The sequence below is a fragment of the Pelophylax lessonae genome (genome assembly GCF_965119305.1).
Source record: "Pelophylax lessonae genome assembly, chromosome: 10".
Lineage (NCBI taxonomy): Eukaryota > Metazoa > Chordata > Amphibia > Anura > Ranidae > Pelophylax > Pelophylax lessonae.
Genome location: NC_138777.1, coordinates 189,097,547 through 189,117,578, shown reverse-complemented (window position 1 = coordinate 189,117,578; position 20,032 = coordinate 189,097,547). Strand labels below are relative to the sequence as shown.

General features: G+C 46.4%; 3 protein-coding genes across 3 annotated transcripts; all 3 read right to left on the bottom strand.

The window, feature by feature from the left end:
* Nucleotides 1–11,725: 11,725 nt before the first annotated feature.
* On the bottom strand, nt 11,726–12,367 carry LOC309566019 (uncharacterized protein; the record flags this gene model as incomplete). Its single annotated transcript, XM_082271038.1, has 1 exon — nt 11,726–12,367. One exon carries the CDS (start codon nt 12,365–12,367, stop codon nt 11,726–11,728), a length of 642 nt encoding a protein of 213 aa, XP_082127164.1.
* Nucleotides 12,368–12,442: 75 nt separating this feature from the next.
* Nucleotides 12,443–13,150, bottom strand: LOC309566018 (integrase/recombinase xerD homolog; the record flags this gene model as incomplete). Its single annotated transcript, XM_082271037.1, has 1 exon — nt 12,443–13,150. One exon carries the CDS (start codon nt 13,148–13,150, stop codon nt 12,443–12,445), a length of 708 nt encoding a protein of 235 aa, XP_082127163.1.
* A 167-nt stretch (nt 13,151–13,317) lies between these two features.
* On the bottom strand, nt 13,318–14,892 carry LOC309566017 (uncharacterized protein; the record flags this gene model as incomplete). Its single annotated transcript, XM_082271036.1, has 1 exon — nt 13,318–14,892. The coding sequence occupies one exon, from the start codon at nt 14,890–14,892 to the stop codon at nt 13,318–13,320; it is 1,575 nt and encodes a 524-aa protein (XP_082127162.1).
* Nucleotides 14,893–20,032: the final 5,140 nt, after the last annotated feature.

The window sequence follows — 20,032 nt, the reverse complement described above, 5'->3', positions numbered from 1 at the left end:
AAGTGTGTGTGTATATATACCCCTATACAGAAGTTCAGATGTTTTGCCTGACTCCAAAGACCCCAAAAAAATGCCCCAAAAAAACGCCTGCGCCAAAAAAACCGCCCAGGTGTGTTATTGCAGGCGTTTTTTTGGGCATTTTTTGGGGGTCTTTGGAGGCAGGCAAAACATCTGAACTTCTTTATAGGGGTATATATACACACACACTTATATGTATTTATACACATACACATATATAGGTGTGATAGGAGCGGACCCATATGCCTGTTAATTATTTCATTAGCGCAAGCATAGGGTTCTGCTATTTTCACACCTATATGTGTGTATGTGTATAAATACATATAAGTGTGTGTGTATATATACCCCTATACAGAAGTTCAGATGTTTTGCCTGCCTCGAGACCCCAAAAAAATGCCCAAAAAAAAACGCCTGCAATAACACACCTGGGCGTTTTTTTTTGGCGCAGGCGTTTTTTTGGGCATTTTTTGGGGTCTTTGGAGGCAGGCAAAACATCTGAACTTCTGTATAGGGGTATATATACACATATATCACACACAGGCATCTGATATATTTATTTTTTGGACATTGATTTGTTCTACTGTCACTAAGCGCGACTTTTTAAATGCATTCGTTTAAGGGTGTGGTCACATTTGAAGTTGCTGCTTGACTATTATTATTACTATTCACCTTTAGCGCGCATATTTTTTCTTTTTCTATTTTACATAAGGGCAACCTGTAAAGAAAAGGGTTAATAGTTACCAGTCCCAGCTCCCCCGATCTTCACCCTGTTGCAGAACAATGATGGCTGAGGAACCTTCTACATTTGACCCTCCAAGAAGTGTTGGATACTTGGTCCCCCTCTGTGAGTTGTGCTTCCTTCCGTTGGCCTCTACGTCACTACAGGACATGGTTAGAACATAGGAGCTAGCCGATGGAACCAGGACATGGTGTAAGGGAATAGACATCTGATAAAGAAGATTCTTCAACTGGCTTAGGTCCTCAAGATAAGCAGTGTGGACGGTGAGACATATATTATGAATGCTTTTCTTTACAGGCAACCTTTAAACATTTTTTGATCTAGAGTTGTTATAAGGGTTTCTTTTAGGTTAGGTGAAGGATAAAAGAGGGTTAAGTTTTTGGGGTAAGTTTTAATATAAAGCATATTTTTAAAGGAAAACACTGGGCAGCTATGATATTTAGAAACAGGAGTCTTGCTCTGAAAACTACTAGTGCTAAACTCTTGGGGGGATAGATCAAATCATATTATATTGGTCATATTGCATTACTGGAAGAGTTAATCTTCCAAACAAAACGATCTCATCACATGACCCTGACATTACAGAAAAGAAAAATTACAAATTGGCCTCCTGACACCCTTCCACCTGGCAGCCTAGGGGTTAAACATCCATGACCTAAATTCTCGGTCCATTATGCGAGGTTTGGGATTGGAGCTATGGCATGGGAATAGCCCCGGTTTAATGAATGCTACAATTAGAATTTGACTGAATTACACACAAATAGCTCTGCACACAGTTTAGACCTGCCCCTGGGGAGCTATGGGCAACTCAAATTTACCCTCAGGCACTTCAGTATTTTTTTTTTCTTCATTTTGGAGTCTGCATACTATTCAGTAATTTTAATTTCCGACTCAGAAATATTGAGTTGACCTCAATAATACAATAAAAATACAGAAATGTTAATATCCCAACATTCCTTTAGTAAACTTTCTGCCATGTTGTAGGACTCTGGAGGATGGGTTGGGTGACTCGGAGTCAGCAGTGCTGCGTGCTTAGTGGCGGCGATCCCTGGGAATCATTAGTGCCCAAAACCATCTCTGTCTCGTCTCCTCCTGATGGTATGAGTAAATTACAGTGTATTTACAAACAAAGAAAGGCTTTACTACAGAAATGATTTATGGCGTTTCCTTAGATTGGCTCCAGGGCAAAATGATTCCAGTTTGTACATTGCTGTTGACTGTAAGTAGAAAACAAGATGATGTCCTTGGGATCTGTGTGACAAATGCAAAGACCCATCCCAGGATAAACAAGCAGTTATATTAAATCTGTCTGTTATATATTGATATATAGAATACACACTTGACTGTATCTATCTATCTATCTATCTATCTATCTATCTATCTATCTATCTATCTATCTATCTATCTATCTATCTATCTATCTATCTATCTATCTATCTATCTATCTATCTATCTATCTATCTATCTATCTATCTATCTATCTATCTATCTATCTATCTATCTATCTATTTAGACAGGAATAAATCCCTGTGCTGCTCCAATGTATGATCCCTTAATTTTATATTCCTGCAGAGCAGCTAACACCTATGGGTATATAGGTGCAGAGCTTCTCCCAACAAATATGTGCAAAAAAAATTATAATCAATTATTGCCAAATATATATATAATTAAACAATTAAATAAACCCCTATGCTGCTTCTAACCCTAACCCTAATTGTATATTTATTTCTATCATTATATTTATTTTTATATATTTCTTTCTTTCTTTATATTTATTTTTATTTCCATTATTATTATTTTTATTTTACAGAATTCTTATTTTTTCTTTTTTTTTATATGTATTTTTATTTCTTATTTTTCTTTTTTACCTTTATTATTATTTTCATCAGAATAACTAATATAATTTCGGTATATGTCCACAGACTTATGAATCTCTGAAATTCTTGAGTATAGTTTCATGTTTACACCTATATATAAACTCCTAATAAGGATCTTAATTGTCATTTCCTTATTTTAATTTTTAAATTTGTTAAATATTAATTCTTATAAGAGTAATGTATTAGATGAATCATGTAATGTATGTATCATGTTCAGCCACATGTTCAGGTGGCGTTTAGTTATATATATATATATATATATATATATATATATATATATATATATATATATATATATATATATATATATAGTATCCAGTTCCTTGCCCCCATCCAGCTTGAAAAAGGAGAGCACTGTAGGGTCATTGCCTTCACGGCGCATGCTCCGAAATGCGCCGCAATTCGATTACGTCACTGGAGCAGGATTTGCGGTCCACATCTATCTATCTATCTATCTATCTATCTATCTATCTATCTATCTATCTATCTATCTATCTATCTATCTATCTATCTATCTATCTATCTATCTATCTATCTATCTATCTATCTATCTATCTATCTATCTATCTATCTATCTATCTATCTATCTATCTATCTATCTATCTATCTAATTAAACAAGGATAAATCCCTGTGCTGCTCCAATGTATGATCCCTTTATTTTATATTCCTGCAGAGCAGCTAACACCTTTGGGTATATATGTGCAGAGCTTCTCCCAACAAATATGTGCAAAACAAATTATAATCAATTATTACTATATATATATATATATATATATATATATATACATATATATACACACACACAAGATTAAATCCATATAGGAAAACAAGTAAATTAAACAAATAATCGTCAATGTTCCTTATTTGTTATATCCACATACACTTTGGTGCTCCAAATACAAAAGTAAAAAAGAAAAAGTCCCAGTGTATTAGTTGTGAATCACAAAACCAATGTTATACAACATAAAAGTCTTCAAGTGTTGGAAAAAAAACGCTTTCCCATTTGTGCCCTCACCTATTGTGGTGGACCTCAGTGCTAGCTAGAGGTCATAGTCAGCATTATATCAAAGCTTCCATAAGTCTCCTTTTCTCTAAAAACCTCCTTCACAGCCAGGTTCCACTTCACAATGCTTCAGGAATTAACATGCTCATAAGGACAACATATAGAGAAACTTCATAGTGCTTACTGTGTGTTTATTTAATAAAACCTGCTAAGATTGCACTCACATCTATCTAAAACAACTTGTCCGTGGGAATACAATAGTCTGCCAAGGCAGGTCTGTTGTCACTGGCTGCTGGGGTGCTGGGGAATCTTTTTTCACTGGGGGAATCTATTGTTGTGGGGGGTCCAATGTTGCTAGTGAGGGATCTATTATTGCTGGGGGGGGTCAATTCTTGCTGAGAGGGATCTATTCTTGTAGGGAGGAGTCTAGTGTCGCTGGCTGCTGGAGGGTCTATTGATGCTAGCTGCTGGGAGACTTATTGTTCCCTGTACTGTCCATTGTTGCTGGGGAGGATCTCTTGTTGTTGGGGGGAACTAATGCTGCTGGGGGGATCTATTGTTGCTTGAGGGAATCTACTGTTGCTGGCTGCGGGGATCTATTTTACTGTTTTTCTTGTTATCATTACTAAATCCCCTACAAATCACTGAGCACCACAAAATGATACTTGGTTCTATATTCTCTGAAAGGGACAGTACTGTGGGTAGGCGGTGGAACCAAGGGATGGCACTTGAAGGTGGGAAGGGGGCAGAAGTTAGGGCTGACTTGGAAGATGGGAATACCTGTACAATAATATTGGATAACATATTAAAACTCTCTCTCTCTCTGTTTATCATATAGTGTTAAAGACTGAGCAGCTAAGAACTGTAGTGTTATTGGTAATGTAACCAGGTGATAATGAATGATAAGACCTTTTTTGGTTTGGATATACTAAGGATGGGTTTTTATTGTGGTCTGAGACCTCATTGTGTAGGTTTTCTGTCACCTGGTGTTACATTATTGACCAGACATAAAGTAAAGGAAATGTTGCATATCTACTTGTCTATGTCTTCTGTTCAGTTGACATCTACACTACTAGCCACTAAGCTTCAAAAACTTACAGTCTTTGGTGGCCCCTCTGTACTGATAGACCTGGGGCAAATGCCCATTCATTAACCACTTTGCCACTGAGTACCGTAGCACTACTGCGGCAAAGTGGCTCGTTATCGTCTGACGACGTAGACCTACGTCGTCAGGCACTCCCCCTTGTGGGCGGGGCTGCGCACCGCCGGAGGCTCGCTCCCGCTGTATTCAGTCACAGCGGGAGTCGGGCCAGGGGAGGAGCAGCGGCGATCGCCGCTGCTCTGCCCCGATCGTCGGGGATCTAGTGTGGAGATCCGCCCGCCTGTGTAAACACAAGCAGGCGGATCTCCCAAGTGACAGGGAGTGACAGATCGGAGTGTTCAGCATAGCTGAACACTCCGATCTGTCCCTGGCTCACACAGTCACCTCCCCCCCCCCACACACGTCAGTAAGCACCAGGCATGCATTAACCCCTCCCTCTCCAATAAAATTAACCCCTTCCCTGCCAGTGTCATTTTTACAGCAACAGTGCATATATATATAGCACTGATTACTGCAGTAATGTCACTGGTACCCCCAAAAGTGTCAAAAATGTCAGTCAAGGGTCCGATCTGTCCGCCGCAATGTCGCAGTCCCGCAAAAAAAATCGCAGATCGCCGCCATTATGCGTTAAAAAAAAACACCAAAAATGACAGAAATCTTTCCCTTTGTTAGTAAACGCAATAACTTTTGCGCAAATCAATCAAAATACACTTATTGTGAATTTTTTTTACCAAACATAGGTAGCAGAAAACAAATTGGCCAAAAATTTAAAAAAATGTAGATTTTTACATTTTTTTGGGGGGAATTTCATATAAAAAAATGTGAAAAATATTGTTGTTTTTTCAAAATGTACGCTCTTTTTTTGTTTATAGCGCAAAAAGTAAAAATCGCACAGGTGATCAAATACCACCAAAAGAAAGCTCTGTATATGGGAAAAAAAGGACGTAAATTTTGTTTGGGTATGGCGTCGCACGACCGTGCAATTGTCAGTTAAATTCGCACAGCGCCGAATCGCAAAAAGTGGCCCAGACGTAAGACAGCAAAATGCTCTAGTGGTAAAGTGGTTAAATATCATTGTCCAGCTTTATATATCAACTGAATTCCAAGCCTTCGATTAACACTTAACCATGAATAGAGACCGAAGCAAGTCTCTTGCTGAGTGTAATAGACTGAGCAGGTAATAACTGTTTAGTTAAAGCGGAGTTCCACCCATTTTTAATAGGTTGGAATACATAGCTGTATGTAATCCCCTTTAAAACGGCTTTTACCAATGGAAACTTTTTTTTTTTTGCTAGTAAGTACCTTAATTTCGGCATTATTGCTCCTCTCCTCACTTCCTGGTCCGATCGGCGATGACGTCATTCGGCGATCCGCAGTGTCTGCTGGGATGTTTTCAATTCCAGAAATCTCGGAGTAGCTGTATCTGTACTGAGCCGTGCCTGCCCCGCCTCCGCCCCGCCTCCGCCCCGCCTCCTCTCATTGAGTTGCATTGTATGAATGTATTAAGGCCGTTCTCTGCCCCGCCTCCGCCCCGCCTCCTCTTACAAATCAATGAGAGGAGGCGGGGCAGAGGCGGGGCAGAGAACAGCCTTAATACATTCATACAATGCAACTCAATGAGAGGAGGCGGGGCGGAGGCGGGGCAGAGAACAGCCTTAATACATTCATACAATGCAACTCAATTAGAGGAGGCGAGGCGGAGGCGGGGCGGAGGCGGGGCAGGCACGGCTCAGTACAGATACAGCTACTGCGAGATTTCTGGAATAGAATACATCCCAGCAGACACTGCGGATCGCCGAATGACGTCATCGCCGATCGGACCAGGAAGTGAGGAGAGGAGCAATAATGCCGAAATTAAGGTATTTACTAGCAAAAAAAAAAAAAAAAAAAAGTTTCCATTGGTAAAAGCCATTTTAAAGGGGATTACATAGATCTAAAGTTCCAAAAATGGGTGGAACTCCACTTTAAGTACTGTATTTAATGTGGTATTAAAGGTTCGGCTTCTAAAAAAAACAAAAAAACAAACAAACATGTTATACTTATTTGCTCTGTGCAGTGGTTTTGCACAGAGCAGTCCCTCCTCTCCTCTATTTGGGTCCCCTGCCGGAGCTCCTGGCTCCTCCCCCTTGACCAGTGCCCTCAATAGTAAGCTGCTTGCCATGGGGGCACTGGTGCGTGCTTGCTCCCAAGCCCTGTTCTGTGCATCCATAAGACACATAGAGCCGTGGCTCAGTCCTGCCCTACCACTCTCTCCTCAATGGCTCACTGGCTGTGATTGACAGCAGTGGGAGCCAAGGGCTCCTGTTGCTGTCTCCGCCAAAAGAGGAAAGGGAGTCCCGGAACAGACGAGGCTCTCGTGCACATTGCTTGATCAAGAGGGGGCTCGGGTGAGTATTAGGGGGGACTGTGGGGGGAGCAGCACACAGAAGGTTTTTTACCTTCTTGAATAGAATGCATGATGGTGAAAAACCTTCAACCTTTACAACCTCTTTAGGTGCTTTAGTAATGCAATAATTTGAGAATAAAGTATAGCTTCAGCTGCAACCTTTTTTTTTGGGGGGTTGTGCCATAAATATGGGGTGGTTTTGGATCTCCCCTATTTATTATAGATATGTATTATCTTGTCTATCCCTATAGTTCACTAGTCTATCAAAGCTCTGATAAGGTTAATGGTGGTGATATAACAATGTTAGCTATATAAATAAACACATAGCTTAAAAAGGCAAAGATCTCATTTATTTACAAAGAAAATAGAAATGCTAACATAAAACACTAAAAGAATACTATAGAGCATATAAAACAAAAGAGCAGGGGTAATACAAGAACCCTACCTGGCCACCACCTCTTAAAGCATTTTAAAAAATAATCCACACAAATACCCTCTGCTCTCACGTGTAGTCCTCTGTCCAATGAAAGGCCATAATAGGCATTTTTTCTAATCACCAGGAAGTATGTTACTCCCCTGATCATCTTACAGGAAGCATGCTGTGGTCTCAACTAGGTGGCACTGCTATTTCACCATCAAACTTCTTGGCCCAGGTCAGCATTCTAGTAACAGTTGGCACTTTAATCTTCCAATTAGGCACTTTAATCTTCCCATCAACAGGTGATCAGAAGCAAAGCCCATATGTTCCCATACCCCACCATCAGGGTGTATGCGCAAATCTTTTTTCCAGATAAAGGTTTTGATATGCATTCTTAATTTACGCACTCCCTGCTGGGTAATCTTGCTCTTATGGCATTCCAAGCTACCCCCACCCATATCCAGGTTTAAGGTGTGACCAGATTTCCACAGTCCAGAAATATTTAATATAAAAAAACATGTTGCCTTCCAACAGTTTAGATATAGCAGGACAGGTTTTTATTGGTGGCCTGAGGCCTCATTGGGTAGATTTTCCATTACTTCCTGTTGTGGTGTCATCAACCAGACATAAATGATAAGAAAATCTCCAAAAGATGTGTTTGGAGAACAGACTGAGAAGTGGTGAGCGTTCCAGCAAAAGGGTGCAGCAGTAGAGAGAAGTCCTAGACTGGAAAATGCAAGCTTGCAATAAGAGAGGAGGAAAAGACATACAACGTGTGGAGCAGTGTTAATTTTCGTCAACTAAAACCAACTAAAACGTTTTTGTCGACTAAATTAACACAATTTTAGTCTACTAAAATACGACTAAAACTAAAACAATTCAGATGACTAAAATACGACTAAAACTAAAATGGCATTTTAGTCTTCAGACTAAAATACGACTAAAACTAAAATGGAAATACGACTAAATAAAATGGAAAATACGACTAAAACTAAATAGAAATTTGCTGCCAAAATTAACACTGGTGCATGCTCAAAGCTTAATAGCATAAATAATAACATATTCGATTTTTCACTCCAGGACCAGCGGTAGTATATAATGAGTTTGGAAATTGTAGAGAAATGCTTAAATAATGCATTACAAATTACAATTGAACTACACCCATTCAATTATAGATGACTAAAATTAGTTATAGTCGACTAAAATGTAGGACGATTTAGTAGACTAAAATGTACTGGAGTTTTAGTCGACTAAAAAGTATTGGAGTTTTAGTCGACTAAATTCGACTAAAACTAAAACACTTGCAGAAGACTAAAATGGGAGTAAAACTAAAATGCCATTTTAGTCCTAAGACTAAGACTAAAACTAAATTGAAATTTGCTGCCAAAATTAACACTGGTGTGGAGAACATAGTCTGGAGTATTTACAGAGACAAATAAAAGATAAGATAAGCATTAGTGTGCAAAGATGAGTTTGATTTTAATCCTAGAAGTGAGATGGCCTCTGTCCTACTGCATCTACTGATTCTCAGGGATTATAAACATTGGTGATCATGGGTTAAATTTTCCACTGTCCCTGGGAACAGAAAACAGAATGTGTTAAGATGGAAGAGACAGGGATTGAGAAGGAATCTCGGGGATAGTTCAGACATCTCCCATGTTAGTCCAGCCTTGAAACTTCAAGCTAATTACAGTGTAGAAAAGTCACGGCTGACGCCATTGTGACATTATAATCATAGGGCATTGAAATGTGCGAATCAACCAGAAACCAGTACATTGGAACAGTGCTTCAAGCCAAGACTCACTGTCGTAATTATGTGTCCTTATATAAGTTACATTTCCCAACAACTTTACTGTCCTGAATTTCATTAAAAGCCATACAGAAATATGTCAAAGGGCCATGTTATCCAAAACGGGTATTTTACCTTTGCAAAGATGCCACCAAGCAAAATAAACAAAAGTGTTGACATTTGCGCAAAGTATTTCGTGCTTTGGCTACCTACTGTGTCTATCATAAAAGCCTCTTATTTTCCTCGATGGGTTTTTCACAATAAAGAGATTGCATGGCAGGCAGACCGAGATACTAAGGCAGTGAGACTTTACTGATGAAAGCCTCAAGAGGTGTAAGGAACCAGGGCTGTTTATAGCTGAACATGTTGGCAAACAGCCACAGGTGCTGCAAAGTCAAGGCTGCTGGATTTGGATGGGGGCCTGGAGAGCAGTCATGCAGTAAGATCCAACATACACCAGGCCTTAGAGAAAATGTGTGTACCCTAACAACATGCAATTCCTCTAGCTGCTCCATTCAGAGTGAAAAAGTGCTGTAATTTCCTCACTGTCATGAAAATCACTGGCACTGAAAGAGTAGGGCAGAGCTGGGGCACTAAAATTGGAAAGTCTGGTGAGCAGACAATGTGAAAAAGCTCAGAACCACCAATGTAAATAAATACAACTTTGGCATTTCCAGCACACAGCTCTATATATACACACACATTGCTGGTAGGGCAAGACTTGGTTTGTGTGGTTCTTCTCCTGCATAACATGCACTATACACCTGTCCTTTCTTAACACTGTTCTCCCAGGAATTGCATCTATTTTGCCTCTATTGCACCCCAGAAGGTAGATTGCCACCCCTCTGCCTCCATCATCCTCACTGTACTGCTCTCCTCATCCTCGTTTAGTACCCCACTGTGCTGCATCCACTGTTTATCTCCTGTGTCCCCCTTGGATTGTTCCTTTACTCCACCTCCAGCACCCACCAGTACTACTCATCTTATCTGTCTCCAGCATACTCCATGTAGTGCCCCTCTGTTCCCCCTCCAGTGCTCCTCTATACTATACTGGGTCTCTCCAGTGTTCTTCCAGGGTATGTGACATACCAGTTACAAACCAATGAGACTGGGAGATTCACCTGCCAACCAGTTTAATAACAATGGAAAAATCTAAATGCACCACGGGTGCTCTGCATACTGTGATGAATTCCCATGTGATCAACTTATTGCTTGATCTGGGTAGATCAGAGCTCCCGTGCTGGACTACGAAAAAACACCCGCTAACTGCCCAATACCCACACCCACTTAAACTATATACAAAACACACTACTCGTCTTGGAGTAAAAATGGCCGACATGGCCTTTTATTAAATAACAAATATAAAATTATGAAATAACAATATAACAATAATAATAATAACAATAACCCAGATCTATGTTTGTGGTCCTTGACAGTACCATGTAAAAACCAACTTCTGTGTCTGGGTCACCATTTGGCTTGGTCACTTCCCCAGCCGCTAAGCACCGCCTCGGGGACTAACACAGCCGACCCAGACACCCCACCTGTACAATTTAGAGGACGCCATACCTCGGATGGGTCCCCACCATTTTTCCCAAAAACCAGTTTGCTGAACCCCTGTCAAGGACCCCAAACCGCCAACTTCAGCAGCAAAATATAACACACCCCAAAAACCACAATCCAACTGACAAACCAAAAAAGGGGCGGGAGGGAGGGACTTTTCTTCCACGCTTTCTCCTTCAGGATTGACCTGACCCCACCTACCCTGGACCTATATTTCAACCTCTCCACCCCCTGCCTGTACCACTGACCAATAAGGTAAGTGCCCCCCTGTTAGCCCACCTACTTTTGTCCCCCACTTGACCTTTACTGCACGCTTCCCTTTCTCACCCATTCATGTATGCCCTATGCCTAGTCCTTTCTCTCCTGTCGCCGGGCATGTCTTGATCTGGGTAGATCAGAGCTCCCGTGCTGGACTACGAAAAAACACCCGCTAACTGCCCAATACCCACACCCACTTAAACTATATACAAAACACACTGCTCGTCTTGGAGTAAAAATGGCCGACATGGCCTTTTATTAAATAACAAATATAAAATTATGAAATAACAATATAACAATAATAATAATAACAATAACCCAGATCTATGTTTGTGGTCCTTGACAGTACCATGTAAAAACCAACTTCTGTGTCTGGGTCACCATTTGGCTTGGTCACTTCCCCAGCCGCTAAGCACCGCCTCGGGGACTAACACAGCCGACCCAGACACCCCACCTGTACAATTTAGAGGACGCCATACCTCGGATGGGTCCCCACCATTTTTCCCAAAAACCAGTTTGCTGAACCCCTGTCAAGGACCCCAAACCGCCACAGCGCCACAAGTGTGACCCCTTACACTTGTGCGCCCCTCCACACCCTCAAGGCCCGGTGGATCCCGTCCTCCAAACCCAAGAACCACAGGTCAGTGCCAATAGCATTGAGATGGACCCCATCCCCACGAAGGAACTGCCACGTATCGCTCTCCAGCTCCAGATGCCGCACCACCAGGCCACCATTCCTGCTGACGAATCTCCCCACCTCCTTGTTCACTTTAATACGGGCCTTATTAAGTTTGTCGACTGAACGAGCCGACCGCCACGAAGTGCGGGCCACAATGTCGGACCACACCACCAGCATATCAGGGAAGGAAGTGCGAAGCCTCAAAAAGTCGAACTTCACATCCCGAATGAGCTCACGCATAGAGCGGAGACCCAAATCATTCCCGCCCACATGCAAAACAAGGATATCCGGGGCCCTGTCCAACCTGGCAAAGCGGGAGACTTCCGGCACGACCCTGCTCCACAGCATGCCAGGCACACCTATCCACCTGACCCTGCCCTCCTCCCGGGGAACTCCCAACTGTCTACCATTAGGCCTGACCTCCGCCCGCCTGGCCCCCCAGAAGACATACGAATGGCCGAGGATCCAAATCAGACACTGCCGGACACCTGCAAAAGAAACAAAGACAGTGCACCCTACACCCAACGCACACATACAACACAACCAAACAGACACGAAAATTACGCAGAAAACACACACAAACAGGCCCCTATAACCCCTCCGTAGGGGCTACTGCACCAGGTGGGGCCTGACGTAGGACCGGAACCTGTGCGACTCCCACCGCCCAATGCGCCGGACCACGTCCTCTCCCAAACCCCAACGGGCCGCCTCTGTGGCCGCCCCGATGCGAAAGGAATGGGACGCATAAGCCGCCGGGTCGAAGCCCCCGGCCAGCAAACATTTCCTAAACACCGCCACAAATTGAAACCTGGACAGGCAAGAACCGTCCAAATGAACCAATAAGGCACCCCCAACCTCAGGCCGAACCTGAAGATAACTCTCCAGAGCCCCCACCGGGCAAACATCAGCTCCGTTGCCCCGAAACAGCTCCACCCACTTACCTCTGCCCACCTGGTCCGTTTTGGACCTCCGGATACGAATCCGAACCGAGGAGGCAGTGCGCACTATGTCCTCCAGCTGCAGCCCCCCAGCCACCCTCGTCGATGGACTAACCAGTTCCCCAATCCGGAAGGCCCCAAAGAAAGCCAACAGGAAGGCTGCCCTGAACAGCAGGCCCTCATAAGATGACGAACAGATAGAGCCCAGTTTTTCCAGAACGACACCCAACACTGAAAAGGACACCGGACGCCGGGAATCGCGGCCCCGGTTACACCTCCGGTACCCCTTCAACGCCTGCCGCACGTGAAAAGCCTTGGTGAAATCCACCCCCCCTGACAACTTGAACCAAAAGGCCATGCCAGCCAGTTTCCTATCCATGGCCGCCGCCGAAACTCCCCGCCCAAAATTCATACACACAAAGTAAAGCACCAGAGCGGACACATCCACCCCCAAATCTGTCCCCCCTACCTCCTCCAAAAAGGAACGCCATTCCGCCCACGCCCTGACATACGCCTCCCAAGTCGCAGGGGACAGTGACCGCCGAATCAAAATCGCTGCTCCTCCAAGGGGACCGTCCACAAATCCCGCGGACAGGGAATCCCATGCTGCTCCGCTGCCGGCGCCAACACGCGAAACTCGGTCCACTGGAAACGAGACAAAGCATCGGCCACCTGGTTAGAAACCCCCGGAATATGCACAGCATAAATAAAAACATTGAAACGCAGACACAACAGGACCAGATGGCGCAACAGGCTAACTACCGGGGGGGAAGACGCCGAGATGTTATTGATCGCCTCCACCACCCCCATGTTGTCGCAATGAAAACGCACCTTCTTGTTGCCAAAGCCCGCCCCCCATAGAGCCACCGAAACCACAATCGGAAACAACTCCAACAACACCAAGTTACGCAGGAAACCCGCCGACCTCCAGGATTCCGGCCAAGGTTCCGCGCTCCACCGTCCTTGAAAGAATGCCCCATACCCCGCAGAACCAGCTGCGTCCGTAAATAGAGCTAAGTCCCCGTTGCTAAACGGACCGTCCATCCACAGCGAGCAGCCATTGTAAGACTCCAGAAACATATCCCAAATCCTCAGGTCCGCCCGAAGCCCCCTGGTAAGCCTCACCGAATGCCCAGGGGCCCGGACCCCTGACGTGGCCGCAGCCAAACGGCGACAAAAAATTCGCCCCATGGGAATTATCCGGCACGCGAAGTTCAACTTACCGAGTAAGGACTGTAACTCCCGCAGCGTGATCCTGCGACGACCGCTCGCCTGTCTAACCTCCTCCCTCAAACGCACCAACTTGTCCAACGGCAACCTGCATTCCATGGCCAGAGAGTCAATCGTGATGCCCAAGAAAACCAATTCCGTCACAGGGCCCTCCGTCTTGTCCGAAGCCAAAGGAACCCCAAAACGGGCGGCGATGTGTTGTAGCGTCCCCAAGAGGACCGCACAGGTCCTCGAGTCCGAGGGCCCTATGCACAAAAAGTCATCCAAATAATGGATGATGGAGCTAACCCCTGACACATCCCGAACCACCCACTCCAGAAAGGAAGAAAAGGTTTCAAAGAAGGCACACGAAATGGAACAGCCCATCGGCAAGCAGCGATCCACAAAATAAGATCCTTGCCAACGGCACCCCAACAAGTGCATACTATCGGGGTGAACTGGCAGTAAGCGAAAGGCCGCTTCCACGTCGGCCTTGGCCAACAGGGCCCCCCTACCATATTTTCGAACCCAAGAAATGGCCGCATCAAACGACGTATAGGTAACCGCACACGCCCGCGGGTCAATACCATCGTTGACAGAGCCACCCCGCGGATAGGACAGATGGTGAATCAGGCGAAACTTGCCCGGTTCCTTCTTGGGGACCACCCCCAACGGCGAAACCACCAGCCCCGGCAACGGGGGCGAAGCAAAAGGCCCACCCATCCTGCCCAATGCCACTTCCTTAGCCAGCTTCTCCGCCACCACCTCCGGGTAAAGCCGGGTAGAACGCAAGTTGCCCGCCAAGGGCGGAATCCCCTCCAAAGAACACGGAATGCGAAAACCCTCCCGAAAACCCACTTCAAGACGGCCAGCCGCCTCCCGATCAGGGTACCTAGTTAAGAACGGTACCATCCTTGCCACCCTCACCGGAGTCATCCCTCTTGCCAGGGACCTCCCCACCACGCCCCTTTCCCCGTTTAAAGCAACGGGACAGGGGGTGACTGCCGCCACATCCTGAACACTCGTGCTTAAAACGACAGGAGCTCCCAAACTTGCACGTGCCCTCGTTGAACTGCCAACACACCCCTTTCTTCTTATCGGCCGATGAACCCGAGGTCGAGGTGCCGCCGGCCCCCCCTGGAAAAAACTGACCCCCCGCCCGGGCAGACGTCATCAACTTCATCCACAGGCTGATATCCTTATGATCCCACCGGATGGAGGGCCGGACCGCCTTGCGCTGCCGAAACTGTTCATCATAACGCAACCAGGCCACCCCCCCGTACACACGGTGGGCTTCCCCAATCGCATCCAGGTAACAGAACAACGCCGAGCAATTTTCGGGCGCTTTCTCCCCTATAACGCTCGCCAAAATCGCAAAAGCCTGCAACCAATTGGCAAACGTACGGGGGATCAGCCGATACCGCCGCTTCTCTTCCTCCTCCTTCTTGCTCTCGTCCGGCTTAACCCTATCCAGGTTAAACTTCTCCAACGGGAGCAGGGAAAAAATTTCTACATAGTCACCTTTCCATATCTTGTCGCGAACTTCGGGCTTAAGGTGAGCCCCCAACGGTCCCTCGAAGCAGACGTACACCTCGCACTTCGCCGCGTCCGCCAACCTTACCTTGTCACAGTCCTTGTTCCCGTCCCCGGACTTGTCCACCGCAGCCGCAACCGGAGCCCGCGACGCCTCCTCCGTCTGCGTGCCCGCCACCGTCACCCCTGCCTGGGCTCCCGCCACCGCCGACCCCTGAACCGGGCGGGAGCCCCCCACCACTGCCCCGAGTCCCGGCGGGGCCCAAGCCGCCACCGAGGGAGGGGCCGCCAAAGCACTGGCCTCCAGCCGCCTCACCAAGTCCCGCAGGCTGCCCAACACTTCCAGACCCACCCGGGCGGACACATCCCCCCCAACACCCCGGACCGAACCCCCACCCCCCGGGCCAGACAACACATCAGACGCCACAGCAGAAGACAGTACAGACATAGAGCACTCACCAGGCTGCCCAGGGCTGGACGCCCCCCCAGCCGCCACTCCGGCATCCCCCGCTGCGACAGGAACAGCATCTGCGACTTCACCGTCCTCCGAGCTGCTGACCTCCCCTTCCGATCGGACGACCTCTGGACTGTGGACCGGAACCTCCGCCGCCGCCGTCTTCCCCCTCCTCTGGACGGATCTCCTCTTCACAGACAGCCTGGAGCTCGATCCTGTAGAAGCAGGCTGCTGCAGACGTGGTCCCTTTAAGCCGAAGCCGCGCCTCCCGATGACGTCATCAGCGCGCGCCCCGCTCTCCTCCACATCCTCCGCTCTCCCAGGCCTAGGAGCAGGCCTGGAGGTCCTCACAGACGGCTGCAGGGCACCCGATCGGCTCCCCCCGCTCACTCGGCGACCATCACGATCCGGGATGGGGCCCCCGGCCGCCCCAGGCAGCAGGCCGGCACCCGCAGCACTGGCTCTCCCCCGCCGAGCGGATGCCCCGACCGGAACCTCGCCAGGGACACCCGCCGATCCATCCGGCCGCACGATGATGGAGGAAGGGACCCGGGCCGCAGCAAGGTGAGTGTCCCTCCCCCGTGGGCTCCGTCCATGAAGGGGATTCCTCCCAGCTTCCCCACCCGCCGAAGCAGGCACACGCTTAGCAGGGGGGGCTGAAGGGTCCCTATTGGGGCTCCCATGGCGACGCTGAGCCCTGGGGGCCCGATCCGGGCTGAAGCGCTCCGGAGGCCTAGACCTCCTAGCACGTGTGGAGGAAGGCCTCAATTGCGAGGGGCCTTCCCCGGCCCCCTGCAAGGTGCTGGCCACCTGTCCCTGCACCCAGTCTGAGCCATGCACCTCAGCCAACTCCCGGAGACGGGACAGCAGGCCATCCAATTCACTCATCTCCCCTCTATTGCAGATCCAAGAAGAGACGCAGCAGCTGGACACACAGACTTTTCTTCCACGCTTTCTCCTTCAGGATTGACCTGACCCCACCTACCCTGGACCTATATTTCAACCTCTCCACCCCCTGCCTGTACCACTGACCAATAAGGTAAGTGCCCCCCTGTTAGCCCACCTACTTTTGTCCCCCACTTGACCTTTACTGCACGCTTCCCTTTCTCACCCATTCATGTATGCCCTATGCCTAGTCCTTTCTCTCCTGTCGCCGGGCATGTCTTTCTCCATTGTCTGCATAGAGCTTGTGTCAGGACTCTACCCAGGATAGAGGCATGCATGCGCCAATATGTAGGCCAGGCACTTCCACCAGTATACTGTGTCGGCAAGCTCATTTGCATACACGCACAGGCAAGTTACACACACGTTGGTGCACATTCTAATTATGGGATTGGTGCTAAATGCCCTATTTAAAGGAAGGAGCAGTGAAAGATTGTTGGATCTTCTTCAGCTTGTCCACAATCCTTGGTTTAATGCATCCTGTGTTTATGCTGACTGCATTTACAGGAATTGATCCCCTTTGTGGCTCTCTCTGCAGCAGCTGAAAGCCAGCAGGAGTGAGAGGAGAAGAAGCCAGCGTTCAGCTACTGCAGGGAGAGACACACAGGGGATCGGTCCTGTAATTCCCCCCTGCTGCACTGGTCACCCCTCTTCTGCCCACTTGGGATTCCCTATGCTGGCTGGGCTCCTTGTTGGCCCAGTACCGGAGGACCACTGTTACCCCCTTACTGGCAGCCCCAGTTATGACCTGAGCTCGCTTTAGGACTCTGCTTCCCCTGATCAACAATTTATGGCCCCAACTGCGCTCCTGACTTTTCATTCTTCTATCACTGTGTATTACCCTGGCTCTGATTCCTCACCAGGCCTGGATCCTGAGCTCAACAAGACCACTCCAGTTTCATCCTGCTGGTCTGATCCTGCACCATCTTCATCTACTATGGGTATCAGCACTCTGACAACTGCTGGACCTGACCTGCTCTACAACAGTACGCCCTGCGTACCTGCTGATGGCCTCAACCACCTGCCTGAGAACTGCCCAGCCAGATACCTCCCGGAGTAGCCACCAGAGAACTTGGCAATCAGCATCCATGCTTCTTCAAGCCCCGCTCTTTCTGTCATCACCTCCAGGGGTGCTTGGACCCTCCTTGTCACTTTGTTCTTCAAGCAGTTATGTGAAAGCATGACCCCTCATGCTGCTTCTAAAAGTGATCCAGAGGCTAATCAGCCGCTTGGATCGCTTTTATGAGAAAGAGAATCTCCGGGTGCAAAAAAAAAAAAAGACAGGGGTTATGGCTGATAGCTATAGCCATAACATCAATACCACGTCAAAGCCACAATGTGTATCTATGTATTGCGGTCTTTTAGTAGTTTATTACTGGTCATGGGAGGATTTTTTTAATCAGGAAAAGTGGCATTTACTTTACCTTTTTTTTTTCAGGCTGGCCACTTGTGCTTCATCTTCATATGCCCTTGTAGTAGTGTTGATTCCAAGGGTTGTCGTCCAACTGCCATTTAATCTCATAAAAGTGTGCAGTCACTGTCCTCATTACATGTACCAAAAACATAAACGTCCGCACTTATTTCATGGCTTTATTTTACTGTTCTCACCCATTTTTGTGTGAATCAAGGACAATGGTAGCTTTTCAGCACCTTTTGATAAAAACCAAAGCAAAATGAGTATCCTAACAAGCTTAATGAGCTGCTCTTTATTTACAGAGCCTTTACGTTAATTGGTGCATGGGGTGAGGTTTCACACATCTGCATAATAGAACATTTGCATACAATTAGCATATATCTGTAATAAGCAACTGCAAGCAGAGACCAACAAGAATACAAAAACATGCAACACGCTGTCCAGTATTTTCTTATGGTATTAGGTTGAATTGAATGTATGTTACTATCAGATTGAGGTCTTCTGTGCTGATCTAAAGAAGTCCAGTTATTCAACAATCCAAAATGATTCTGTTTATACCACAAATAATTTTATGAAGTTCAAAACAGGAATTTACCTCTAGACTAAACAAGCATTTTTTTCTAATTCTAGGAGTTTGGCTTTAGCCACTTCAATACTGGACACCTTCACCCCCTTCCTGCCCCAGCCAATCTTCAGCTCTCATTGCTGTCTTACTTTGAATGACAATTACTCAGATAGTCTTTATTTTTTTCACTTGTATTCCTGTTACAAGTAATGTAAACATCCCTCGTAATAGAAATAAGGATGACAGGTCCTCTTTACGGAGAGATCTGGGGTCAAGAAGACCTCAAATCTCTTCTTTACCTTTAAAAGCAAAAGAAAAAAAAAGTGATCTTTTGCTTAAAAAAAAAGATGTACTTCCAGCTTGGACCGGAAGTGACATCATGACGTTGCTCCAGTCCTCCAAGACCGCAGAGTCGATTGAAGAGTATTAACTCTTTGATCGCCTATGGGAGCAGCCGGCTGCACCGTCGGATTGTTTCTCGGGTGAACCTGCGGAAATGGTAAGACCGGGAAACACTGGCATGGGGCTTCTGAAACTGTTCCAATGAGCCATTCAGACCATTTTCATGAGAAAGCCAGCAGCCAGCTGCAAAACACAGTACCAGGGTTATCGCTGACATCTTCAATCATAATACCGGTAAACCACTTGCAAACCGCAACGTATATATATATATGTATTGCGGTCGTCAAATGGTTACTACATAGCAGGGGTTCATTAGGGCTTTAACCACTTCAGGACCGGAAGGCTTTACCCCCTTAATGACCAGGCCATTTTTTGCAATACACCACTGTGTTAAGTGGGGTACACACTAGTAGAAAATCTGCCGAAAATTTCCGTCCGAGGTAAAATCGTCCGATTTTCGCCTAGTGTGTACACAACTTTCAGCAGCCAATGCCGACATTTTCAACTAAAAAAAACGGAGGGACAAACACCAAAATTTTTATCGTCCGTCCCCAGACGACCAATTTTCGTTTAATGTGTATGCAGTACGTCTGTGAAAAATCGGATACGAAAGACCACGCATGATCTGAAGTTGCTGACAACCCGGAAGTCTAGGAACAAATGTGTCAAAAAAAGAAAAATCGGACGAGAAATTTCGTGAACATTTATACGCTGTCAACTAAAAACAGTAATGAACGCTGAG